The 27,556-nt window shown below is 47.7% G+C and overlaps 1 protein-coding gene across 1 annotated transcript in view; it reads left to right on the top strand.

The window, feature by feature from the left end:
- The first annotated feature begins 21,048 nt into the window (after positions 1-21,048).
- mogat3a (monoacylglycerol O-acyltransferase 3a) overlaps positions 21,049-27,556 on the top strand; it is a 9,978-nt gene continuing 3,470 nt past the window's right edge. The window contains exons 1-4 of the mRNA XM_041178939.1: positions 21,049-21,148; positions 23,388-23,566; positions 25,067-25,271; positions 26,694-26,868. Coding sequence (XP_041034873.1) covers positions 21,055-21,148; positions 23,388-23,566; positions 25,067-25,271; positions 26,694-26,868 — 653 coding nt within the window. The 5' untranslated portion in view covers positions 21,049-21,054. The remainder of the gene's footprint in view (positions 21,149-23,387; positions 23,567-25,066; positions 25,272-26,693; positions 26,869-27,556) is intronic.

The following is a 27,556-nucleotide window of genomic DNA, read 5'->3' as shown; positions in this document are numbered from 1 at the left end:
TCATGATATATATTAATGATTTAGATGAGGGAATTAAATGTAATATCTCCAAATTTGCAGAAGACACAAAGCTGGGTGGGAGGGTGAGCTGTGAGGAGGATGCAGCGATGCTTCAGTGTGATTTGGACAAGCTGAGTGAGTGGGCAAATGCATGGCAGATGCAGTATAATGTGGATAAATATGAGGTTATCCATTTTGGTAGCAAAAACAGGAAGGCAGATTATTATTTGAATGGCTATAAATTGAGAGAGGGTAATGTGCAATCAGACCTGGGTGTCCTTGTACACCAGTCGCTGAAGGTAAGCATGCAGGTCCAGCAGGCGGTAAAGAAGGCAACTGGTATGTTGACCTTCATAGCCAGAGGATTCGAGTACAGGAACAGGGATGTCTTGCTGCAATTATACAGGGCCTTGGTGAGACGACACCTTGAACATTGTGTGCAGTTTTGGTCTCCTTACCTGAAGAAGGATGTACTTGCTATAGAGAGAGTGCAGCGAAGGTTTACCAGACTGATTCCTGGAATGACAGGACTGACATATGAGGAGAGATTGAGTCGATTAGGATTATATTCACTGGAGTTCAGAAGAATGAGGGGGGATCTCATAGAAACGTATAAAATTCTAGCAGGACTAGACAGGGTAGATGCAGGAAGGATGTTCCCGATGGTGGGGGAGTCCAGAACCAGGGCTCACAGTCTGAGGATACAGGGGTAGACCATTTAGGACTGAGATGAGGTGAAATCTCTTCACCCAGAGAGTGGTGAACCTGTGGAATTGGCTACCACAGAAAGTAGTTGAGACCAAAACATTGTATGTTTTCGAGAAGGAGTTAGATATAGCTCTAGGGGCAAAAGGGATCATTGGATATGGGGAGAAAGCGGGAGCAGGCTGTTGAGTTGGATGATCAGCCATGATCATAATGAATGGTGGAGCAGGCTCGAAGGGCCGAATGGCCTACTTCTGCTCCTAGTTTCTATGTTTCTACGTTTATAACTCAAGACTCTCCCACAGATGTAGCCCATGCTGCTCTTCTATTGGGTATTAAGATCATGTGACCTTACATTACAATACTTGTCTTAAAGGTATATTACATATCAGATTACCACATTCCTCCCCCTTTACTGAAAAATTCATTTTACAATTTTTTCAATATATCACGTTATTTCCACAGATCAATTATGTACAAAATCAGTCTCTCTGGGGGTTTCCTTATGCACGTAGAATGTTTCAGCTCCACGGCTTCTGAAGTTTGATTAGGAACCTCCTTTACTGAAGTCGTCTGTGCATCTGGTTCTTCAGTAGGTACCTGTAAATCTGTTTCTTTGATTCTTTCAGGTACAGTTGGCCCTTCAAATACACTTGTGCTCAGATAAGCTCTTTCAACAGGAAATGTTGACTCAGTCTCGAACTCTGGTAGAATCACTTCTGGACATTTGGTTTCTTTTCTTATGTGGTCCACATGTCTCATTATTATCGAACCTCCAGATAATTTCTTCATGCCAGATTTGAACACCTGAACTGCTATCTCCGTAAGTCCAATTGAAGAAGTGGCTGGCTGGTAATTGGCCCGCCAGCGTGAAATCGTGGTCAGGGGCTAATTGTGGGTGGCAGACTGATTCCCGGCCGCTCCCCAGTCTGCCTGCTCCCCCCGCCTAATGACCTGAAACTCCTGTCCCAAGTCTAGAGGTCATGATAACCTCACATCAGCTGAGATGGATGGTGATGTCATCAGAATGCCCAACTCAAGGCTGCCCAATCAGGCGCTCTACTGAGAGCTACGCCAGACGGGGAGCCCATTCTTACTTGAAATGTTTCAAAGGTAATCTCAAAGCCCCCGTGATGGTCTGCTCCATTAACATCCACTGCGGATGTCCAATCACGACCTAAATGGCGATCCTTTATCAGAAATGGTTCCAAGACCCTCCAATTAACAAGAGCAGCCATTGAGAGAGAATGGCAAGAGAGATGGAAAGATGGGAGAGGCAACAATTCACAACCAACCCTACTGGCTGACTGTCCTCACTGTAACAGAGCCTGCAAGGCTAAGACGGGATTCCTGAGCCACTTGAGAACCCACGGACAAAGCTGACATCTCCACTTAACCCCAGCTACCTGCAAGGAAGAATCATCCTTGACCCGAGACTGCTGGTGGTGACATGCTCTGAAAGTTAGAGCCAGCACAGCTGTAATGCTGAGGCTGAATGCATGCGCTCTATTGCTGTGAGCTGTGAACTTGCTTGGCTGTTTCAGGCATCTTTGTCCGCTTTCTGTGACCAGTCACTGTTGACATTATATATCCAGGATTTCCTTGCTTTTTCTTACCTTGTGTCTTTTATGCCACTGTAGGAAGTATACTAGCTCCTTCTGTCCTTGAAACAGCTTTGTTAATTGTCAGTCATCGACTCGGAGGAAGGTTACAACACAGAAGGTGGCCATTCAGCCTGTTGGGTCTGTGCTGACTCTCTGCAAGAGCAACTCACTTCATCCCACCCTCCTGCCCTTTTCCCCATTTCCTTCCAAATTTTTTCTCTTCAGATAACTAGCCAATTCCATTTGGAAGGCCACGATTGAGTCTGCCTCCACCACACTGTCAGGCAGTGAATTCCAGACCCATTCCAGACCCCATCCACTCGCCGCACGAAAGCATTTCTCCTTGTGCCACCACGGTTTCTTTTGCCAATCGCCTTAAATCGTTGCCTTCTGGTTCTTGACCCTCCTGCCAACAGGAAAGGCTGCTCCCCACCGACTTGGTCTAGGCCCCTCATGGTTTGGAACACCTCCATATTCAAGGCTAGAAGAGCCTCTTATCAATTTGACCCTGCCAATCCGTTTTTTAGAAGTTGCTATCAGGTCAATGTCATCAGTAAATCTGACTTTGTTTAAAATCTTGCCATGTAAGGAGATTTCCCTGGTCTCATCTTTTGGTGTGAGATTCATTGGCAGTGCCTACCGTTTGTAACCGGAGCGCCAGTCCCTGTGGAAATTTGCTCACTATACACATTGGCTGCTGTAACCAAGAAACCTCTGAAAAGCATGAAGAGGTTGTTCATCCTTTGACTCTTCACTTCCCACTCAGTCTCCCTATTATACTTGCATTGGAGGTAGATCAACAAGGTTCACTAGACTGATTCCTGGGATGAAGAGACTGTCTGAAGAGGAAAGGTTGAGCAGGTTGGGCCTATCCTCATTGGAGTTTAGAAGAATGAGAGGTGATCTTATTGAAACATAGACGATTCTGAGGGGTCTTGAGAGGGTAGATGCTGAGGGGATGTTTCCCCTCATAGGAGATTCTAGAACTAGGGGCCACAGATTCAGAATAAGGGTCATCTATTTAAGATGGAGATGAGAAGGGATGTCTTCTCTCAAAAGGTCTGTTAATGCCCTTTAGGGAAGGAAACCTGCCATCCTTACCTGCTCTGGCCTACATGTGACTCCAGACCCACAGCAAAATGGTTGACTCTTAACTGGCCTAAAAGGGCAATTAGGGATGGGCAACAAATGCTGGCATTGCCAGTGATGCTCACACCCCATGAAAGAATAAATAAATAAATAAATCTTTGGAATTCTCTCCCCCAGCGAGCAGTGGAGTCTGGGTGGTTGAATATATTCAAGGCTGAGTTAGACAGATTTTTGATCGATAAGGATGTCAAGGGGTGGGGGTGCACCCCTTGTGGAGTTGAAGCCACAATCAGATCAGCCACGGTCTTACTGAATGTCAGACCAGGCTTGAGGGGCCCAATGGTCCACTCCTGATCCTATTTTTTATGTTCCATTGTCTTAACAGCCCAGTGTAAATTGCACCCCACTGATGGGAAGGAGAGGTACAGTCTCCTCAGTGGTGTTCGGAGAGCTGAGCGGGGCTGAAATACCCTGCTTTCTGGCTGCGGCTAATTGCAACACAAGTGGGTTGGACCCGCACAGTCCCAGAAACAGTTTTCAGGCTCACCTTGGGCAGTCTTCAGGCTCCCCAAGCCGGCCGTGCAAGAGGGCTGGAAAGCCCGGAAAGTCATCGGACTCCGCTGCCCCATAAGCAGCACTTAAGGGTCCGAGGAGCCCCGGGAGGTGATTGAATTGGGTGGGACATGATGGCGCGCAAATCCCATTTTACAAGGGCAACTGCTTGAACCAGCCGAGATAGTTTAATCAGCACTTAGCGCAGTACCAAATGGTCAGTACCATTTGATCAACATGGATTGGGATAGGTGAGGACCAGGTACGTGGTGGGGACTGTAATAGATGGAAACATAGTTTGCGCCTATGTTTTACCACGGCTGCTAATCTAAAACATTCCGTTCGTCGAAATCGCTCCACCAGTTCCGTGAACACTTATAACTGCACTCGCTGTTAGAGTTGCTTTCGTTTAGTCTAGCAAGTTTCTCAGGAAGGAGATGGTGTAGTGGTACTGTCACTGGGCTAGTAACCCAGAGTAATTCTCTGGGGACCTGGGTTCGAATCCTGCCACCATGGATAATAGAATTTAAATTCAATAAAAATCTGGAATTAGAAGTCCAATGGTGACCATGAAATTGTTGCAAAAACCCATCTGGTTTACTCATGCCCTTTAGGGAAGGAAATTTACTGTCCTTACCAGGTCTAGCTTACATGTGACTCCAGACCCACAGCAATGTGGTTGACTCTTAAATGCTCTTCTAATGCAATTAGGGATGGGCAATATATGCTGGCCTGGCTGGGACTGTTAGTTCATTGTTGTATTGATCCATGTGGTTTACTTGGAAACACAACAGTCTATGAGTGAAATAGGTACAGGCTTTAGGACTGTACAAGAATGTAGTGGGAACCCCCATTCGATAGGTACCATTGCTAACCCAGTGTCAGTGTAACACTCAAATGGGTGCAAGATTCAGTTCACAGGGGCCAGTTATAGGGGCTGTCCTTTCACTGTGCACACAAGTTAGTGTTGGGAGGGAGAAAAGTGTATTTGTTCAAATATTGAGTAAAGCCAGACAGATGAACTTTGCCTTTCTGGGCTTTGCAACATAGCCAGCTGACCATGCTATCAGATTATAAATAAAACAGTATCTGTCCCTTTGGAAAAGACACACCAGGCGAGCTGTAAGCAGCTTCTTTATAAACTTTAATTCGCTTCAAGGATTGTGAATCTTTGGAATTCTCTAAGGCTGGGGGACATGGATGTTATATTGCTGAATATATTTAAGTCCAGGATAGACAGATTTTGGGTCTCTCAAGGAATCAAAGGATGTGGGGAATGGGCAGGAAAGCAGAGTTGAAGCCCAAGGTCATATTGAAAGGTGGAGCAGGCTCGATGGGCTGAGTGGCCTACTCCTGCCCCTATTTCTTGTGATCTTGAAACTGGGAATTGGGACTAAATTATTCTGGTGTCATCTGACAAGACTCACTCTGTTTCCTGATGACTGAAGATTGTAGCTGTACTCATTGAATCATGGCGCTAGGTCTATTGCCCATGTTTTACATTGCAGGGACCCTTGTTGATTAGAAAGGTCCAAGCACTCATCACTTCTCCTTTGATTTACAAAACATATTCTGTTCTCTTCTGTAGGCATCCAGAATGATGGCCATTATCACTCCAATGTTGCTGACTATGGTTACACCCGTAACACTGAACAAAGAGTAATCATCTTTGCAATGCCATTAGGTCTGGTAATACCATAAGCCTGGTTGCACAATGCACAGGCCTGCTCAGGCCTGTGTTTGGGTTATATTCTGACACAGCTGATGGGGAAGGCTGAGTTGCTCAAATCCCAGAGGGAAACTTGAAACAACTGTCATAACTCATGTTTGCAACTTGTATGTTTTGAGATGCAGGCTTTGAATTCAGTAGTAATAAGACCACTGAGTCTCAAGAAGTTTTTTATATAAAACTAAATTAAACATATATCAATACAAGGAAAATTGTAGACACATACATACATCTACAAAGTTACTACTATAATAACTTCAAAAAAACCCTAATTAGTCTGACTCTCAGTTATATCCCCATTAAAGCAACAGTAAAACTCAGATTTCAACAGACCCTTGGCAAAGCACACCCTGGATAGTCACATTCAAAATTAGTTCCTTTCAGCTCTGGATCCTTGCAGACAGACTGGAGGCTTACAGGCTGGAGGCTTCTCACACTTGTTGGACCTTAAAATGCCTCTACATTACCCATGACCTCCTTTCTCCTTTATACTTATCTTTCTCTTTGAATGTAAAGTTTCCATTGTATCTCTCGGCTTTTAACTTTCCCTCTTCTAATAATAACATCCTTTCATTCCACCAATTTTAACAGTAAGCTGAAAAAGAAAATAAACACATTGCTTGGCATCTTCTAGCTAGGTGCAAGATTTCACCCACAGTCTTGAATGATTTCTTTTAACAAATGCAAATTTACACTTTACCTTCTATCCTCCTTACATTTACCTAATTAACACCTCAAAACTACTATACACCAAAGCACTCAGACTAGCTGGTTTTAATCTAATTAAGACACACTCACACACACACACACACACACACACACACACAGACACAGATCCCCCAGCCTCTATTTAAAAAAAATAATTTCCAATAACACTGTTCTATCTCCTTGACAGTTACAGAATAGCTGGGGTTTGGGATCATATTCCAACCCAGGTCTATAGCATGTGAGCCAGGCTGATGGAGTATTGCATTGCTGGGGATTCCATTATACTGATCAGACATCACACCTATGTGCCTCTCTCTGCTCAGCTGGAGGTTGAAGAGACAATGGGAGATTCTGATGGATTGGGATGAAAGGCTTAATTGAATTGAATGGGTCATGTTAAGAGTTTTAGGTTTTATGGTTGTGTTTGTTTAACTTTATCTCTTTGTCACTGTGCTCCCTGCTGTATTTTTCTTTTTTCATTCATTCATGGGATGTGGGCATCGCTGGCTGGGCCAGCATTTATTACCCATCCCTAATTACCCCTTGAGAAGGTGGCGGTGGGTCGCCTTCTTGAACTGCTGCAGTCATTGTGAGTTATTCGCCACAGGAATCCTAGCCTCAGACCTGCTCTTGTAGCTGCAGTATTTATATGGCTAGTCCAGTTCAGTTCCTGGTCAATGGTAACCCCCAGGATGTTGATAGTGGGAGATTCATTGATGGTGATGCCAGTGAATGCCATGGGAAGATGGTTAGATTCTCTCTTGTTGGAGATGATGATTGCCTGGCACTTGTGCAGCGTGAATGTTACTTGCCCCTTGTCAGCCCGCATGCTTGTCACCTGTTAACTCATCACATGAGAGACTGAACAAGCCTGAAGAAAATTGGGTGGGATCACTCACAGTGCGACCCATTCAAATTTGGTCCCTTTCCCTGTACCCGCTCCACTTTCATCCCCTTTTCCCTGGAGCTGTTCTGCTGTGGTTCCATTTTCCCTGTTCCCATTTCGCTTTTCCCTGTATCTGCTTTATTTGTTTACTATTTATTCTTTCAATAGATTTGGGTTTTGCTGGCAAAGCCAGCATTTCCTGCTCATCGCTCATTGCTCTTGAAAGGTTGGTGGTGCCGCCTTCTTGAACTGCTGCATTCCATAGGAATCGTGCGACGAGTAACTCAACTCCTGACTCCCTAAAGCATGTCCACCATCTACAAGGCACAAGTCAGGAGTGTGATGGAATACTCCCCACTTGCCTGGATGAGTGCAGCTCCCACAACACTCAAGAAGCTTGACACCGTCCAGGACAAAGCAGCCCCACTTGATTGGCACCCCATCCACAAACATTCACTCCCTCCACCACCGACACACAGTGACAGCAGTGTGTGTACCATCTACAAGATGCACTGCAGCAACTCACCGAGTCTCCTTAGACAGCACCTTCCAAACCCATGACCGCTACCACCTAGAAGGACAAGGGCAGCAGACACATGAGAACACCACCACCTGCAAGTTCCCCTCCAAGCCACACACCATCCTGACTTGGAAATCACTGTTCCTTCACTGTCAGTGGGTCAAAATCCTGGAACTCCCTTCCATTAGCGCTGTGGGTGTACCCACACCACATGGATTGCAGTGGTTCAAAAAGGCAGCTCACCACCACCTTCTCAAACTAGGGATGGGCAATAAATGCTGGCCTAGCCAGTGAAGCCCATATCCGGTGAATGAATTTTTAAAAATGTGATGTCGGTACACCCACAGTGCAGTTAGGGAGGGAGTTCCAGGATTTTGACCTAGCAGCAGTGAAGGATCGGCGATACAGTTCCAAGTCAGGATGCTGAGTGGCTTGGAGGGGAACTTGCAAGTGGTGGTGTCCCCATGTGTCTGCTGCCTTTGTCCTCCTAGATGGTAAAGTTTGGAATTTTGGAAGACTCTATCTAAGGAGGCTTGGCGAGTTGCTGCAATGCATCTTGTATATGGTACACACACTGCTGCCACTGTGCGTCGGTAGTGGAGGGAGTGAATATTTGTGGATGGGCTGCCAATCAAGCGGGGCTGCTTTGTCCTGGATGGTGTCGAGCCTCTTGAGTGCTATTGGAGCTGCACTCATCCAGCCAAGTGGAGACTATTCCATCACACTCCTAACTTGTGCCTTGTAGATGGTGGACCGGTTTTGGGGAGTCAGGAGGTGAGTTACTCACTGCAGAATTCCTAGCCCCTGACCTGCTGTTGTAGCTATGGCATTTATATGGCTAGCCCAGTTCAGTTTCTGGTCTATGGTAACCCCCCCCGGATGTGGATGGTGGGGGATTCAGCGATGGTAATGCCATTGATTGTCAAGGAGATGTGGTTAGATTCCTTCTTGTTGGAGCTGTTCATTGCCTGGCACTTGTGGGGCATGAACATTTGCAATCTGTCCTAGTTCATCCCTATTTCCCTTCACCCATTTCACCATGGTTTATTTTCACTGCCCTGATTTTAATTTGACTGCCAGTCTCTCCAATTTCACCACTCCTATAAATGTGTATCCTTTGGACATGTTCACCTGACTTTTTTCCTTTCCTTCCATTTCCAGTAACCAGCTCCATGTGTCAAGGGCTGGTCTAGTGCCCTTGGTTGTAATGATTGTTGGAGCTAATGGAGTTCTGGGTCTCTCTAGAATTCACACAGCTAACTAACCTCGGTGGGTCCTGAGGTCATCTCAGAAATAAATTTAGAAACTGGCCCCTGACAGTTTTGTTATGAGAACTGAATGCCATCTGGAAATATCTCCTTGAAAGGGCTACAGATTGAAATTTTCATGAGTGAGACTGACTGATTTCTGTTAGGTGAGGGTGTCAAGGGATATGGGCCAAAGGTGGGTAAATTGGGTTGAGGTACAGGTCAGGCATGATTTAACAGGATTGTAGAACAGGTTTGAGTTGCTGCGCTGTTCCAGTTATTGATAGAGGGCAGGAACTCTAGACAGCAGCATTCTTCAAAGGGCCACAACAACTTATAGGTCACAATTCCCTGGTACCACATGATACTCAGCTTCATTGGGTTTGGTTCCATATCCAGCACCGTCACTCTCAAGAGCATCCCGGTTCACCAGTTGCAGCCAATGTGGGATTTGATGCACCGCCATTCCCATAGGTCCATTCCATGGCCGTTATCTTAGACGGTCTTGAAATATCATTCTGGATTTTTACTTTTTTGCTTTCAATTCTGCCTAGCTTTGACCAGCTGTGGCTTGTTTCCCTTTATCCTGTGGAACTCTGGCAGTTTTCAGCAGCTTTCCCCGAGAGAATCCAAAAACGGGCTATGCGGAGCTGGTCCCACTGCGGAATGACTCGCTGCAGGCTCTGACGCTTTGCGTGCACGTGGTGTCTGAAGGCTTGAATCGGGATGTCATTCTGTTCTCTTAGGCCGCCCTCTACAGCCCGAACGAAATGTGCTTGTGGTGGGAGAGGGTGTTGGAAGGTAATCCTTCTACCTAGGAAACCAGTACTTCAGCAACCCACCCCCCCCGCCTACCCTGGACCACCCTCATAAGGCATCTCTGCCTGACCTGGGATTGGCCATCAGGGCTGACCACGTTCTGGATGGAGGGCAGACCCACGCAGAACAAGACTTTAACCCAGGGCCACACCTTCCTTGAACCAAAAGTCGTGCTGATAGGTCAGAATCAGGACAGCAAAGAAAATGGCTTCAACGAGCAACAGTCCTTCATTGGAGCTCAAACGGATGTTCACTTGTGGGAACACGTTCCATCTGCTGACAAAATCAAAGCTGTTGATTAGGGATGTGTCCGGATGGGTAGCAATATCATCCGCTGGGGTAGAGGGGATTATGAGATAGGAGGGCATGTGATCTTACAACCTAAAGGTGATTAACAACAATTAACTTCACTGTGACCGTTACATACCTAGAACATGTGCATGCTGCAACACACACATGGGTACATCTATCTAAAAGCATAATATATTAAAAATCTCATGTCTGAGCTGCTTTGTCTCATCTTTTCCCATTTTAACTTCCTTTGCTGACATTTATAATAGAGATTGTCCATGTAAACCTGTCACGTTGTAATTACACTCTCCTGCCAGTTGTGGTGTCATTGCTCCTCTGTTTTGCATCTCCTGGCTCTTCAGCCAGTACTGTTAGGAAATTCCCATGTACCAGTTGAATCTACTTCCCTTCATTCCAAATTATATTAATATTGAAAGACCTTATAATGGAAAAATAATATGTCAACATTTGCTGTCACATGGTAGGTGGTGCTGTTTCAAGAGGCTGGGGCAGTGGTTTCTCCAGCCACTGTGTCACTGGTCAGCTGGGGTCCATTTACCTTTCTGTTTTCCCTCCTGATTTTCTAAGAGCCTGGGCCCTCACCAAACTAACCTGACAAAGTTGCAACCATTTGTTCCTGGAAAATGGGCAGTGACCTACCTACTTCCCTCCCATTCTCTGGAGCTGGACTCATGCCCAGCACTTGGTGTTGCTGTGCAGCTCTGCTTTCAAAGGGTCAGTGTGGCTATTTTGTTCCGACCACTTGATCCCGCCAACCCAAAACTCTGTTTAATAGCCTCAGTTGTACCACTCAGCCCTAAATCAGCCTCGGTCTTACACTGCAACTCATTGCTATCTTTCCTAATTTTCTCTCATTCTAAACCTCTGAATCCCTGGAAACTATCTGTTTCCATCAAATTTGTCCCATCCCTTCATAATTTTAAACGCCTCTACCAAATCACTCCACAATCTCTTAAATGAGAACAAAGATAGCCCCACAAGCCTGTGTACCAGGCAGTATCCCTGTGAATCTACTCCCTCCAACTGTGATAATTATGGTTTTATCTAATGTGTAATATACCTTTAAGAAGAATGTGGTTAAGGATGATCACATGATCTTGAGTAGCCAATAGAAGAGTAGCGCGGGCAACCTCTGCAGTTAATAGTCAGTAGTATGGAGATAGGGTCCAAAGTGAAAGCACACATGAGTTGCTGCTGAGTACCTTTGTATATAAGCATAATGTTTTCCACCTAAGAAGTGTCTGCTGATCAACGCTATCTATAGTACCAACTCGGCTACCACTTGCAACAAGTGTGTGACGAGGATCCACATGATCTAACAAAGAGGCGATGAGGATATAGCAAGCATAAAACAAGCTAATGGAAGGAATAAAGAGAAACAAAATCAGGCTGTACCTCGCACAGTAATTATAAGTAGAAGTTCCGTTCAATTCGACGAAATAACTCCATCTCAGATTGCCGCAATTCAGAAGAATTGATCCTTTCTGTCCAGCCATGGATGATTGGTCTCATTACATTGAACGCCTCGCATCCTTTTTCCAAGCGAACGAGATTATGGGGGAAGAGAAGAGGCGAGCGATCCTCCTAAGCACATGTGGGGATAAAGCCTATGGCTTGGTTCGAAGTTTGACGGCACTCAGTGCCCCAGATTCGAAAAATTTTGGTGAATTGGTGCACCTTGCAAAGGGTCGTTATCAGCCAAAGCCCTTAGTAATGATGCAGCGGTTCAAGTTTAACTCGAGAAATTGAGCCCCGGGGGAGACAGTTGCTTGTTATGTGGCAAGTTTGAGGCAGTTAACAGAACAATGTGAGTTTGGTACATCTCTGAACGACATGCTCAGAGATCGTTCAGCGTGTGGTGTGAATGAGGACATGGTTCAGAAGAGATTATTGTCCGAAACAAATTTGGATTTTAAGAAGGCACTGGCCATAGGAAGTGTAGTAAGGGACTCGAAAGCCATACAGGAAGCACAAAAGGGCACTGTCCCCCACATTGGGCGGGAAGCCCCAGCCAAATAGGGCGCAAAAATGCAAGACCCTGCTGAGAAGCGGGAAACGGCCCCCAAGGTGTTCAATGTTTTGAGACCAATCGTCCACGACTGGATTGACAGGATCAATTCTTCTGAATTGTGAAAATGAGAAAAAAATGACTTGGCAGCATAAACAAGGAATAACTTCAACAGAGGTGGAAACAAGCAGCCTTTTAATGATCGGCAGTTTAAAAATATTGAAAGTTTTTATTGTCATTGAAATTGACACATCCGCAAGGAAAGAGCAGCCTTTCAAACAAAAGAAAAAACCCAGTGAGATCTACAATGTAGAAAAGCTTCAAGCAACAAATTCAGATATTTATTCATTGTTTAATTTGAAGGTTGGAAAGACAGAACCAATATATGTAATGGTGAAAGTAAATGGCAGACCTATCAGAATGGAAATGGACACAGGATCTTCCACTACAGTAAACGAGGAAATACCTTCAGATGTCTGAATTATGGTGAACATCAATTAAAATTAGAAGAAATTGATGCCAAACCAGAACCATATGCTGGTGAAGACATCCAAGTCAAAGACATAAGTAGAGTAACTGTCCATTAAGAAAGCCAATCGGTAAAGCTACCAGTGTTGCTACTGAGAGGCAGAGGACCAAGCCTCCTAGGGCAAAACTGACTAAGGGAGATCAACCTTGATTGGCCACTGAGATTCTGAAAGGAAATGGGAAACGTTCCTTTTTTTGAAAAGGAGTGTAAAAGGGCTCAACAGCCTGTAGGAAAGCAGGCTATATTAAGCCAAAGCATGGTAGAACAGCAGAAAGAAATCGAATAGACCCTGCTTGATGACAGAGTTCGAGACGGGATGAGCAATCTTTGCAAGGATAAAGAAACCCTGCTGAAAGATCTTGCCATGAAGAGATATTAATGTCTGTAATGGAAATTATTCTAAAAATGGAATGGTAGTGGGGTCTGTGTCTATGTGTTTGACTATGTGTGTCTTAATTAGATTACAGCTAGCTAGTCTGGGTGCTTTGATGTATAATAGTTTAAGATGTTAATTGGGTAAACAGTAAGGCAGATAGAAGGTAAAGTATAAATTTGCATTTGTTGAATAAAGCATTCAAGAGTGCGAGCAAAATCTTGCACCTAGCTTGAAGATACCAAGCAATGTGTTTATTTTTTTTTCAGCTTACTAATAAAATTGGTGGAATCAAAGGATGTTATTATTAAAATTAAAAGCCTAGTGATACAATGGAAAAATTATCTTCGAAGGAAAAGGGAGGTATAAACAGAGAGGAATTTGTGTGTGTGTGTGAGTCAGAGGCATTTAAGATCTAACCAGCCAGTAAGCCCTACAACTGTGTCTGCAAAGGAACCAAATCGCAAAGAACCTCATTTTGAATTCATAAAGGTTAAATGTGCTTTGCATGATGTCTGTTTAAAGTCAATGGGTTATTGTTGCCTTGGTGAAGGTTTACCTGGGAGTGATTAATTTGGGGATTTGTTTAAAAGTTATTATGGTAATAATTTGTTGACATGTGTATGTGTTTAATTTGTTGTTAAATTAATTAATGTTTAATTTAGTTTTATATAAAATAAACCTCTTGAGGCTCAGTGGTCTTATTCCTGAATTCAGAGCTGCATCTCAAACATATCAATTGAAAATATAAGTTATGACAGTTGTTAAAGTTTCCCTCTGGGTTTGAACAACTCAGCCTTAACCAACTGCTGTGTCATAACACCTCTCACACACTACAAGATTCTCTCAGGTCTAAGTTTATACCTCTGGGAAAATGTGAAGAGAAACAGAATGAATTCAGCACTCCTCTGGATAAACTGAGGGATGAGTTGTCAGTAATTTTCCAGGAGGCAGCAAACAAATATAGAAAAGAGATGGAAGAGCTGAAGAATCAGCTGCAAGAAGCCAAAGAGGTTTTGGAGGCACAAGTCTCAGAATTTTCTAAGAAGCAGACAGATGATGACATTTTGAGAGATTTAACCATTGAGTTCATTTCAGTCAAGTTTGCATCTGAGAGTAGGCTGGCCAACATTGAAGTGAAAGGAAGGCCGAGATTAAAGTCTGCGCTAGAAAGAATAAGGCACCTAGAAAGAGGATACAGAAAAGCAAATAAGACTTTAATCCTGGCAGCATACGAATACACTTCTGTACATAGGCCTGGAAATCAAATTCCAAACACTCATGCACTTAGTCCAAGAAAATGATGAGCACGTCCCAGTTCCACAGGAACTTGTTTTATTGTTAAATTTCTTGGATTTCTCGCCGGTTTGTGCTCGACAGATCAGAGACTGGACAAGCCGGGACTCAGTCCTATCTCAAGTACAAGAGCAAATACTTCACGGTTGGTCACAAGAGCCTGTATCTGATGAAATGAAACCGTACTTCAACAGAAGACATGAAATAACCAGTCAGGATGGCATCTTATTGTGGGGAGCATGAGTGATAGTTCCTCCAAAGGGAAGGGAGCCACTTTTAATTGAACTACACAGTGTCCATCCAGGAATTTCCCGAATGAAGATCATAGCACGCAGCTATCTATGATGGCCTGCGATGGGTGCTGAAGTAGAGGGTTCAGTGAAGAACTGTGTGCAATATCAGCAACTGCAAAAGTTGCCTTCAACAGCTCAGTTACACCCATGGGAGTGGCCGGGAAGGCCATGGGTACGATTACACATTGACTATGTGGGACCTTTCATGGGAACAAAGTTCCTGCTCATTGTTGATGCCCACTCAAAATGGATGGAGATATATGAGGTGAAGTCACCAACGTCAGGCGCTACAATTGAGAAGCTACGTCAGAGTTTTGCCATTCACGGACCACCAGAAGTAGTCGTTTCCGATAACGACACAGCTTTTACGAGTGCTGAGTTTCAACGGTTTATCAGCCTCAATGGTATCACTCATGTGAAAACTGCATCGTATCACCCTTCCTCAAACGGACTGGCCGAAAGGGCGGTTCAAACATTCAAGGCAAGCATGAAAAGGTTAACTGGAGATTCCTTGGCAATCAAGCTAGCAGGCTTTCTTTTTCATTTTGGACCACCGCTCACACAACAACAGGTGTCACACATGTGGAGTTATTGCCGAAACGCCGTCTCAGGTTGAGATTGAGCTTAATAATGCTGAATTTGAAGGGGAAGGTGGAAAGGAGTCATGGGGGTAAGGAAACTAGACATGACTGGCATAGTCTTGAGAGGGAATTTACTGTGGGAGAGTGGGTATACGTGAAGATCTTCGGATAAGGACCAAAGTGGTTACTGGGTTAAATAAGTGCAGTGACTGGACCTCTATCTTACCACATGGTGGTGGAAGGCTGAGTCATATGTCACATGTGGATCATCTAAGGAAGAGAGAAACAAATCAGCGAGAAATGATTCCACCAGTGTTCATAGCCGGGTCAATGATTTCTGTTGAAAGGACTCAATCCAGTACAGACATGCCTGATGTGTCAGATGTCCCTGCAAGTGTTGAGGATACAGGTCTGCATGTACCCTCTGAAGGGTACCTGGTGTACAGACAGCTCCAGAAAAGGAGGTTCCTGGCAAAGCAGTTCAATTCATAGAGCTGAGATGTTCTTCAAACTTAAGGAAACCCTCCGAAAGACTGAATTTGTAAATTACTTACTGGCGTAAATAATTTGCTAACTTGAGAAAATTGCAATTGTAAATACAAAAAGTATTCCCGAGTAAAGGGGGAGGGGTGCGTTAATTATAGTTTTATCTAATGGGTAATATAGTTTTAAGAAGAATGCTGTTAATGGAGATCACATGATCTTGAGTAACCAATAGAAGGCTACCTCTGTAGTTAGTAGTCAGTGGTATGGAGATAGAGTTTGAAGTGAAAGCACGCATGTAGTTGCTGCTGAGTATCTTTGTAAATAAACATAACTCCACCTAAGAAGTGTTTGTTGATAAACTCTATCTACAGTACCAACTTGGCCACCACTTGCAAAAAAGCATGTGTCAAGGATCTACAAGATCCAACACCATCCTACCGACAGTATGGAGCCCAAAACTGCACAAAATACTCCAACTGTAGTTTTACAAAGGTTAGAGACAGATTCACAAACATCTCAAGTGTTATATTCTTGAGCTCTGCCCATAAAACCATCATCCCATTACATAGAAAATAGGATCAGGTCTAGGTCATTTAGCCCTTCGAGCCTGCTCTGCCATTCAATATGATTGTGCCTGATCCTCTTTCTCAACGCCGCACTCCCATTGTCTTCCCATACCCTTTAACGCCTTTAGAGTCTGGAAATCTATCTATTTCTTTCTTAAATATGTTCAGTGACTTGGCCTCCACAGCCTCTGTGATAGAGAATTCCACAGGTTCAACCCCTCTGAGCAAAGAGGTTTCTCCTCATCTCAGTCCTGAATGGCCGACCCCGCATCCTGAGACTGTGACCCCTTGTTCTAGACTCCCCCCCGCCAGCCAGAGGAAACATCATCCCTGCATCCAGTCTGTCCGGCCCTGTCAGAATTTTATATGCTTCGAGATCCCCTCTCATGCTTCTAAACTCCAGTGAATACAGGTCTAGTCGGCCCAATCTCTCCTCATACGACAATCCTGCCATTCCAGGAATCAGTCTGTGACCCTATCCATCCGTTAGTGACCCTATTTATTGGGGGGGGGGCATTGATTTTAAGGTCTCATGGACCTGAAGCCACAAATCTCTGCTGTCCCATGTCAAAGTGCAATTCCTCTTTTGACTTTTCTCCAAGCAGAGGCACCATTTTACAGTAAGAGCGATCTGCCACAATCCACCATTGTATCCATATTCTCTCATGGCTCCCTTTGAGCCTTGGGCTGGTTGACCGTTCCTCCTGTTTTAGCATTGCCCTTGAGCTTGGACCCCATTTCCTTGAACCTTTTATCCAAACCATTGATCTACAAGGTGAACAGACGCAGTCCCAGGACAGGACTCGGTGGAACACTGCGTTCCAAGGTGAGTGGTTGTTCGGTAATTTACGCTTTTGATAAGTTGTAAGCCACAAAGCTCACTGATAATGTACAAGATCCAACATTTCTGCACTCCTGAGACATGACTTCAAACATGGCCGATGAGAATTTGGGCCCCATTCTCTTGCCTCCTTCCTGACGAAGCTGATAGACCTTGAACCCACCCACTACCCCCCCCTCCCCCCAACTCTGCCAGAATCTAGTAAACCCCCTCCTCAATCGTCCCTCTTCACCCTTATCCAATCCTTACTCTAGCCTCTGCCAGTCTAGATCCTGGTATCTCGGTGCCCCCTTATCCAGCAACTGCATTCCCAGCAACCTCTATTTTTCAAAAAATTCATTCATGGGGTGAGGGTTTTGCTGGCTGGGCCCAGCATTTATTGTCAATCCCTAGCTGCCCTTGAGAAGGTGAGTGGTGAGCTGCCTTTTGAACCGCTGCAGTCCATGTGGCGTAGGTACACCCACAGTGCTGTTAGGAAGGGAGTTCCAGGATTTTGACAAAGGGAGACTGGGGATGGGGGGAGGGGTGGGGTTGGGCAGCTGATGGGGGTGGTGGTGGAGACGGTGGTGTAGTGATAATGTCACTGGACGTGTAGTCCAGAGGCCCAGGTTAATGCTCTGGGGACACAGGCTCAAAACCCAACACAGTAGCTGGTGGAATTTCAATTCAATTAATAAAATCTGGAATTAAAAGCTTAATGATGACCATGAAGCCATTGTTGCTTGTCGTAAAAACCCATCTGGCTCACTAATGTCCCTTTAGGGAAGGAAATCTGCCACCTTTACCCGGTCTGGCCTACATGTGACTCCAGACCCACAGCAATGGTGGTTGACTCATATCTGCCCCTCTGGAATGGCCGAGCAAGCCACTCAGTTCAAGGGCAATTAGGGACGGGCAACAAATGCTGGCCTCGCCAGCGACGCCCATATCCCAAGAAAAAATTTTAAAAAACACAAACTCCTCCCAGTGCTTGCAGCACCCCCCACCCCCCCAAGATTTTCCTCCCTATACCCCACATCCCAGAATTTGCCGAAATACCTTCACCGGTGTCCCAGGGGCTGCAGGACCCTCGCAATAAACTCAGGCCTCGGGTCCGGTCTCAGGACCGGCCAACCTCAAGAGAGAGAGACCCCTCAGAGACTATGGCCGGTCGCCTCTCCCACTGCTGCCAGGTCCCGGGAAGTCTCTCACAAAGAAGGCACCTCTCACAACTTGTGAGCACTTTGCAATTGTAAAATTGGTTAGCATTGCTGCAAAATGGGCCATGGTGTCTAGACTTTTCATCTTGCACCCATCTGGACTGATTTGCAAGGGTATCGAATCGAAAGGGAACCCTCTGCCTCAGAGAGGCGTGTTCACTGAATCCATTTAAGGCAGAGGTCGACTGATTCGTGTCAGGCAAGGTTTATCGGAGGTAGGTGGGAAGGTGGAATTCGAAATGCAAACAGATCAGCCATGATCTTAAGGCCAACTCTTCCGCTCCTATTTTGTATGTTCACATGGGGCTTGTGAAGTCCAATCCAAAGATGACAGAGGGCAAAATGCAAGGCAGAATGGGTTGAGTTTGAGGTTGTAGATTTGCAAAACACCATGAGTAATGTTGGTGAGCTACAGCCATGACTATGATAGAGCGTCAGTGATGGAGACCTGACTTAACCAAGAGGAGGAGTACATTTAATCTCCCTGGCTACCATGGATTCAGGAAAGATAGTGAAGGGAATAAAGCAGGGACCGCAGGAGTGTTCATCAACGATAATGATGAAGCAGTGACTGATGATGCACTTGCAATTTCAAAAACTGAATCTATTTGAATTAGAATTTAGAAGGGGGAGGTAAGAGTGACTGCCCTTGACATCAAGGCAGCATTTGACCGAGTGTGGCATCAAGGAGCCCGAGCAATACTGAAGTCAATGGGAATCAGGGGGAAAACTCTCCACTGGTTGGAGTCATACCTAGCACAAAGGAAGATGGTTGTGGTTGTTGGAGGTCAGTCATCTCAGCTCCAGGACATCACTGTAGGAGCTCCTCAAAAGTGCGCTATGCCCAACTATTGTCTGCCATTTCATTAATGACCTTCCTTCCATCATAAGGTCAGAAGTGGGGATGTTCGCTGATGATTGCACAATGTACAGTACCATTCGCGACTCCTCAGATACTGAAGCAGTCCATGTCCAAATGCAGCAAGACCTGGACAATATCCAGGCTTGGGCTGACAAGTGGCAAGTAACATTTGTGCCACACGAGTGTCAGGCAATGAGCATCTCCAACACGAGAGAATCTAACCATTTCCCCTGATATTCAGTGGCATTACCATCACTGTATCCCCCACCATCAACATTCTGGGAGTTACCATTGATCAGAAACTGAACTGGACCTACTATATAAATACTATGGCTAGAACAGCAGGTCAGAGGCTTGGAATTCTAAGACTTAGTGCGTACCAGCAGTGCAGGAATTCACCAAGGGTCCTTAGACAGCGCCTTCCAAACCCATGACCAAATCAAGATGGTGCTTGCCTCAGAAGGGAACTTGCAGATGGTGGTGTTCTCATTTAACTGCTGCCCTTGTCCATCCAGGTGGTCAAGGTTGTGGGTTTGGAAGGTGCTGTTGAAGGAGCCTTGGTGAGTTGCTGCACTGTATCTTGTAGATGGGGCACACTGCTGCCACTGTGTGTCGGTGGCAGAGGTACTGAATGTTTAAGGTGGTGGATCACGTGATAATCAAGTGGACAACTTTGTCCCGGATGGTGTTGAACTTCATGAATATTGTGGCAGCCGCACTCATCCAGGCAAGTGGGGAGTATTCCATCACACTCCTGACTTGTGCCTTGTAGATGGTGGACAAGCTTTGTGGAGTCAGGGGTGAGTTACTCACCACAGGATTCCCAGCCTCTGACCTGCTCTTGTAGCCACAGTATTTATATGGCTGGTCCAGTTCAGTTTCTGGTCAATGGTAACCCCCATGATGTTGATAGTGGGGGATTCAGTGATGGTAATGTCATTGAACGTCAAAGGGTAATGGTTAGATTCTCTCTTGTTGGAGATGGTCCGACACTTGTGTGGTGCAAATGTTACTTGCCACATTTCTATCAGGAAGCAGTGGGACCGGGATCTGGATGGTTGTCGGGAACTGGAACACAGCGTGCCATCTGGATGAGAACCAGGAGGAATTTTAATCAGATTTCAATTTAATATGGGATTGAATCCAGGATTGGGCGATTGGTGTCAGGGGTGGAATTGGGACTGGGGTTGAACTGGGAATGGGACTGGGCTCTGGATTGGAGCCAGTGGCAATATTGGAATGGGGAGTTGGGAATGAGATTAGGATTAGGATTGGCTTTGGGATTTGGGGGCAGGAGTGGAATTGGGAGCCGGATTGACTCTGGATGGGATCTGCTTTGGGACCAGTGACCGGATTGGAAAGGATGAGTAGGGATTGGCAGCAGGGTTAGAGGATCGGGGGGACAGGAGTGGGATTGGGATTTGAACCGGGACCAGGGTTGGGATTGAGATCTGGATTCAGCATTTATAAAAAAAAAAACCAGGAATGGGATTGGGTTGAAGAGGGACCGGGATTGGGAGTTTGAACAGGAGCCACGTTGGGATCCGAATGGTCTAGGGGACGGGATTGGAATGGGAGTGACCCAGGGCGGTGGGGAAGTGGGACTGGAACAGGGAGAGAGAGAGAGAGAGAGAGAGAGTTCAGGTTGGGAGCGAAGCCCGGGATCGCACTGGCTCCTGGCTGAAATAAGCTTGAAATTGCTCCAGCGTTTGGCGGTTTCTCCACCCCCCACCCCCCCCCACCACCCGCCGCTGTCCGGAGGGGTTGGACCAGGCTTTGAGGAAGCCAGTTTCGGACAGCTGACCGGGCCGCCTCCAGCCCCCTCTCTCTGTCCCGGTCACTGAGCACAATGAGGATCCGCTTTGCTCCAGTCCGCATCCCCCTGGAGCGGAGGCTGCAGACCCTGGGGGTTCTGCAATGGGTCTTCTCATTCCTGGTTCTCGGTAAGTACCTCTCCTCCCGGACCCTCTTACTCCTCAACTCCCTTTTAGGTTTCCCTCCTCCTCTCAACTCCCTGGGTCTCTCTCTCTCTCTCTCCCACTCACTTTCAACTCCCCTTGGGGACCCTCTTTAAACTCACTCTTTGCCCCCTCAATAAGGAATCCCCCTTTTAACTCTACACCCCCCCCCACCCCACCCCACCCAACACCACCCCAGTGGTCCCTGTTTGACTCCCCTTTCTTCCTGGGGTCACCCTTTTCCCCCCCAACCCCAGGGTCTCTTCCCCCTCGATCCCTCCAACACACACCACCGCCCACCCCCCCCCACCCCCCTGACCTGTCTCTGTCCCAATCGCTGGATTCACTTCATCCCCACCCTCAACACCCCCACCACCACCCCCCCCCCCCACGCCTCTTCGCTCTCTCTTCTCCACCCTACTCCCACCGCAGGAGGTGGGGGTGGGGGGGGGTTGGAAACAGGGAGTGGGATGGGGTGGGGGAGGGAAGAGGGACCCTGGGGGGGGGGCAGCGGGAAGTGGAGAAGGATGGGAGAGGGACAGTGGGGAGGGGGAGTAGTGGGAGGGGAACCCACCACACCTGCTTCTTCCCCCTCACCCCCTTGGGTCAGTTCATGGTGCTTTCTTTCCCCCAATGCATTCCTCCCTCCGACCCCCACCCCACCCACCCCCCACCACCATGAGAGAGCGAGCCCCTGACATCAGTAACCGACGAGGCGAATTACCCAATCTCTCGGGGTTGGGAGAGTGTCAGTGCCAATTTTCGCAATCACTGTAAGGAAACTGAGAACTGAAGTCTGTCAACTTGTGAAATAATTTAGTGTCAACATCAGTGCTTTAATGTTTCACCCGATGGGTTGCACAATCAGTGGGTTGAGTGTGCCACCACTGCTGGAGTGGGCGGAGGGGGTACAGAGGGTGCTATGCACAGCTGCTTTGCTGTTACAGGCTGTGTATGTTTGAGGGGTTGCACTAGGCACAGCAAGAGCCCACACCTTGCAGCTTGAATGTATCCCGGGTCTGGCTGGGTTCCGATTTCTCTTTGCCCTCCACACCCCCGCCCCCCCCCCACCTATTGGCCCACCCCTTCCCTCTCACCCTGCCTCTGCCCCCTCCCACCCACCCACCCCTTCCCTCTCACCCTGTCCCTTCCCCCCCCACCCACCCACCCCTTCCCTCTCACCCTGCCCCTTCCCCCCCCACCCACCCACCCCTTCCCTCTCACCCTGCCCCTTCCCCCCCCACCCACCCATCCCTTCCCTCTCACTCTGCCCCCCCACCCACCCACCCACCTCTTGCCTCTCACCCTGCCCCCCCCACCCACCCCTTCCCTCTCACCCTGCACCCCCCCCCCCCACCCACCCACCCCTTCCCTCTCCAGGCAGGCTGCTCTTGCAGAGAGCTGGCATGGACCCGACAGGCTGAATGGCCTCCATCTGTGCTGTGACTGTTCTACGATTCTATAATCCAAAAGAATTAGGCACCCAGGAGACAATTGACATCAAGGTTGGTTAAAGAGTTGGGTTTAAAGGAGGAGGGAGGAGAGGAGTTGAGATTTAGAGGGTGAGTTCTAGAACCTTGGGCTTAGGCAGCTATGCTATTATTAGGACGCCAATGGTGGAGTGAAGGGAAGGCACAAGGGGCCAGGATTGAAGGGTCGGAGAGTTGGTTGGGCTGGGGGAGGGAGATGAGGTTACAGAGGTAGGGAGAAGTGAGGCTGTTGAGTGATTCTTGATCTTGAGGGTGAGGTTTTAAACTTGAGGCATTGGGGAGGAATAAGAGGTTGGAGATGGGTTGGTAGTTTGGATGAAGAGAGGGTTAGAGAGTGGGATTTTTTTTGGTGGGGCTATGATGATAGTTCTGATGGTTGGTGTGATCACAGAGTCATTATGGCACAGAAGGAGGCTATTTGGCCCATTGAGTCCATGCTGGCTCTCTGTGGAGCAATCCAGTCAGTCCCATTCCCCCTGCTCTATCCCTGAAGCACTGTGAGTTTATTTCCCTCAAGTGCCCTCCAATTTCCTTATGGAATCATTGATTGCCTCCACTTCCACCCCCCCCTCGTAGTTGCCGAGTTCCAGGAGAGAGAAACATTAACTCTATCGGGGAGAGCAGATGGATGGTGGTTATGTCCGAGGGAATGGGGTTGAGGGATCCAGAGGTGAGCTCGTACGGGGGGAAGGTGGGTGAGAAATGATGGGTTACTTTTTGATTTCTGTCTTCAGCACAGTGCTGCCTGGCTGCCTTCGTCTTGCTCCTGCTCACTAACTACTGGTACCTTGCTGCCATTTACGCCGGATGGTTGTATTTGGACCGAGAGACTCCAGGGAGGGGTGGCCGGAGATCAGTGTGGATCCGGAACTGGCCTGTGTGGCGCTACTTCCGCGATTACTTCCCGATCACGGTGAGTTGCTGCAGCCCAGCTCGAATTGAACGCAAGATGTGGTGAAGCTGGAAACAAAATTTTTTTTAAAAAATCACGCATCTCCCCTTTCCCGGCAATGGCCCATTGCTGCAAAACAACACCCAGTGTGGGACTGAGTAAGACACAGCGCAAGATAAACAGCCGTCTCCCACCCCCCAACTGCTTCGCGTCCTTTCACTTTCCTGCCCATCCTGTAAGCCTCCCTGGAACGGTTAATGGTTTAATTGTTCTGTGTTTGACTATGTGAGTCTGGTAGCTAATCTGTGTTCACTGTGCTTGATTGATTAAGTCTGGGTGATGACTTAGAGCAAAGTAGACAGAGAAAGACATAGAAGCTGAGTTGTCAGCACGAGGGCAAACACTTTGTGACCTTAAAACTCTTGTGAATAAACTTGTTGCACACTTAGAAACTAGAGGCATTGAGCATAAAAGCAGGGAATTACTGCTGAACCTTTTACAAAGCTCTGGTTATAGACAAAAGAATTAGGGTCTTGGTTGGGTTGGAGAAGCTGGGATCGTTCTCCTTGGGACGAAGGCGATTGAGGGGGGGATCTGATAGAGGGGCACAAGGTGATGACAGGTTTAGATAAGGTAGACAAAGAAAAGCTGTTCCCATTGGCTGATGGTACAAGGGCTCGGAGACACAGATACAAGGCTTTGGACAAGAGATGCAGGGAGGGGGAACGTGAGGAAGAACCTTTTTTGTTTTACACAGCGAGTGGTAATGAGATGGAACTTGCTGCCCACATGGGGGGTGGTGGAAGCTGATTTCAAAAGGAAATTGGATGGGCACCCGAGGGAAATAAATTCGCAGGGATATATATAGAGAGACCGGGGAGGGGTGGGGTGGGGGGTTGGGAGGGGGAAGAATGGGGACTGACGAATTGCTCTACAGAGGGCCGGCATGCACCTGTTGGGCCAAGTGGCCTCCTGCTGGGTTGTATTGATGCTATTATGTGCTGCGACCCACTCACTAGTGTTCCCTGGAAGATGCGCATGTGGGCATCCACTCAGCAACCTTTCCGGAATTCACGCAGTGTAACAAAGTGGAGTTGAAGGAGCATTGGCACCCGGAGCCTCCCAGATTCCCCCCCCCACCCCCCCACCCCGAGTGGGCTGTGAAATTGACGCCCCTGACCCCTGCCCCCCCCATTCCCCACCCCTCCCCCACTTCCCCATCATTGTCCCTGCCGGCTCCCCCTACCCCTCCCAGCTTCCGTGTGCAGCCCGTGACCCATCTCCCTACTCCAACCACCCTTGAGCGGGGGAAATGGTGAAATTTGGAGCCGGTGAAAACCATTTTCCTCTTTGCCGGAACTTGGTGGGTGGCAGACGCCCCGGGGGCGGGGGTGGGGTGGGGCGGGGCAGGAGAGGGGTGGGGGTGGGGGTCCCGGATTGGGGGGTCAGATGTCATCGGGAGCGCCGATCGCCTGTACTTGCTGATTTGTTGAAACCCCACCTCTCTCCCTCTTTGTGAAGCTGGTGAAGACGGCAGACTTGGACCCGAAACACAACTACCTCTTTGGCTTCCACCCTCATGGTGTTCTGGTTGCCGGGGCATTCGGCAACTTCTGCACTGAGGCCACCGGCTTCTCTCGACTCTTCCCTGGCCTCACCTCCTACCTCCTGATGCTGCCCTTCTGGTTTAGGGTGCCTTTCTTTCGAGAGTACATCATGTGTGGAGGTGAGTGCTGTGACTCGTGTGTCTATCTCTGCTCGCGCACGGTTGGTGCCCGTTTATGCCTTTATTCCATTCTTTCCTGGGATGAGGGCTTCGCTGGCTGGGCCAGCATTTATTGCCCATCCCTAATTGCCCCTTGAGGCGGTGGTGGTGAGCCGCTTTCTTGAACCGCTGCAGTCCCTGTGGTGTGGGTACGCCTACAATGCTGTTAGGGGAGGGATCCAGGATTTTGACCCAGCGACAGTGAAGGAACGGCCAATATATTTCCAAGTCAGGGTGGTGAGTGGGCTTGGAGGGGAATTTCCAGGTGGTGGTGTTCCCCATGTGTCTGCTGCCCTTGTCCTTCTAGATGGTAGTGGTCGTGGGTTTGGAAGGTGCTGCCTGAGGAGCCTTGGTGAGTTCCTGCAGTGCATCTCGTAGATGGTACACACACTGCTGCTACTGTGCGTCGGTGGTGGAGAGAGTGAATGTTTGTGGATGTGGTGCCAATCAAGCGGGGCTGCTTTGTCCTGGATGGTGTTGAGCTTCTTGAGTGTTGTGGGAGCTGCACTCATCCAGGCAAGTGGAGAGTATTCACACTCCTGACTTGTGCCTTGTAGAATCTGTGGGTGTGTGAACGTAAGAGTGCCTGTGTCAGGAGCCCTCAGTGTTTGATGTTTTAAATTCCGTTGCAGTGCTGGGTTAGGGAGAAGATCCAGTTAAAACTGACCAATGGTTCCTGTTTCTGGTTGAAAAGAAAGACTTGCATGTACCTAGTGCCTTTCATGACCACAGGACATTGCAAAACACCTTTACAGCCAGTGAAGTACTTTTTGAAATGTATTCACTGTTACAATGTAAGAAAGAGGGTAGCCAATTGTACACAGCAAGCTCCCACAAGCATTTATTGCCCATCCCTAACTGCCTTTATTCAGACTGCATTTAAGAGTCAACCACCATTGCTGTGGGTCTGGAGTCACATGTAGGCCAGACCGGGTAAGGATGGCAGATTTCCTTCCCCGATGGACGTGAGTGAACCAGATGGGGTTTTTGCAAAAAATCGTTGATGGTTTCGTGGTCACCTCCCAGGTTTTTATTGAATTCAAATACCACCATTTGCCGTGGTGGGGTCCAAACCCGGGTCCCCAGAGAATTACCCTGGGTCTCTGGAATACTAGTTGAGAGACAGTACCATTATGCCACCCCCACGTTTTGTTATAGTCCTTTATCCGTGAGCAATGCCACGGGTGTCCACTAGGAATAATGAATGAACGGACATCGGAAAAGAGGCCATGCTGAACCTAGATTTATTTAATGACTCTTTGAGCCCTTTATGCACGAGCAGTGCAATGGGAGAACCTTCCAGTGTTACTTTCAACCTTCCCCCGCTGATAGATTGTTGCCTTTGCTGACTGGCTGTTGCTTTTTGTTTCAATATTGTTGCAGGGCTGGTCTCTTCGGAGAAGTACAGTGCCACTTACATCCTGAGCCAGGAGGGTGGCGGGCAGGTGGCGGTGTTGGTGGTGGGAGGTGCCCCGGAGTCGCTGGATGCCCGCCCAGGGGCTCTGACGTTACGGGTGCTCGGGAGGAAGGGGTTCATTAAATTGGCACTGAAGACCGGGTGAGGGTCAGAGGGAGTGGGTTGGGGATCAGAGGGGGAGGGGAGGTGGGGGAGGGTGGGAGGGGAGTGGGGGGGAGGGTGGGGGGAGGGGGGGGAGGGTGGGAGGGGAGGGGAGGTCGGGGGGGAGGGGTGGGGGAAGTGCCGGGGTGGGGGGATCACCCCCAAGAGGAATGAGAGGGCAGATCGGGGGTGAGGGGTTGGCTCGTGAGGCTGGAGGGGGTGGACATCAATCGACTAACTCCTGCGATGAGGAGATTATGCTTTGAGAGGATTGATTAGGCCAGGTCCATATTCCCAGGAGAAGAGTAAGAAATGTATAAAATCCTTCAGCAGTCGTCAAGAGTAGACGCTGAGAAGATGGTTTCCCCCCCGTTGGGCAGTCTACAACTTGGGGGGGTAGGTGGGTGGGGATGTCGGGGGCTATGACACTCTCTCAGAATGAAGTTGGGAGGGGTTGGTGGCCATTCAGGACTAAGATGAGGAGAAATTTATTCACTCAAAGGGGTGTGAACGTTTGGAATTCCCTCCCCCAGAGAACTGTTGATGCCCAACCATTGAGTATATTTAAGGCTGAGATCGATAGATTTTTGGACACTAAGGGAATTGAGGAATATGGGTAAAGTGGAGTTGAGGTGGAACACCAACCATGACCTTGTTGAGTGGCAGAGCAAGCTGGAGGGGCCAAATT

The sequence above is a fragment of the Carcharodon carcharias genome, chromosome 33 (assembly GCF_017639515.1).
Source record: "Carcharodon carcharias isolate sCarCar2 chromosome 33, sCarCar2.pri, whole genome shotgun sequence".
In the NCBI taxonomy this organism is placed as follows: Eukaryota; Metazoa; Chordata; class Chondrichthyes; order Lamniformes; family Lamnidae; genus Carcharodon; species Carcharodon carcharias.
Note: the sequence above shows the minus strand (reverse complement) of the source record. Positions and strands in the feature narration are given on the sequence as shown.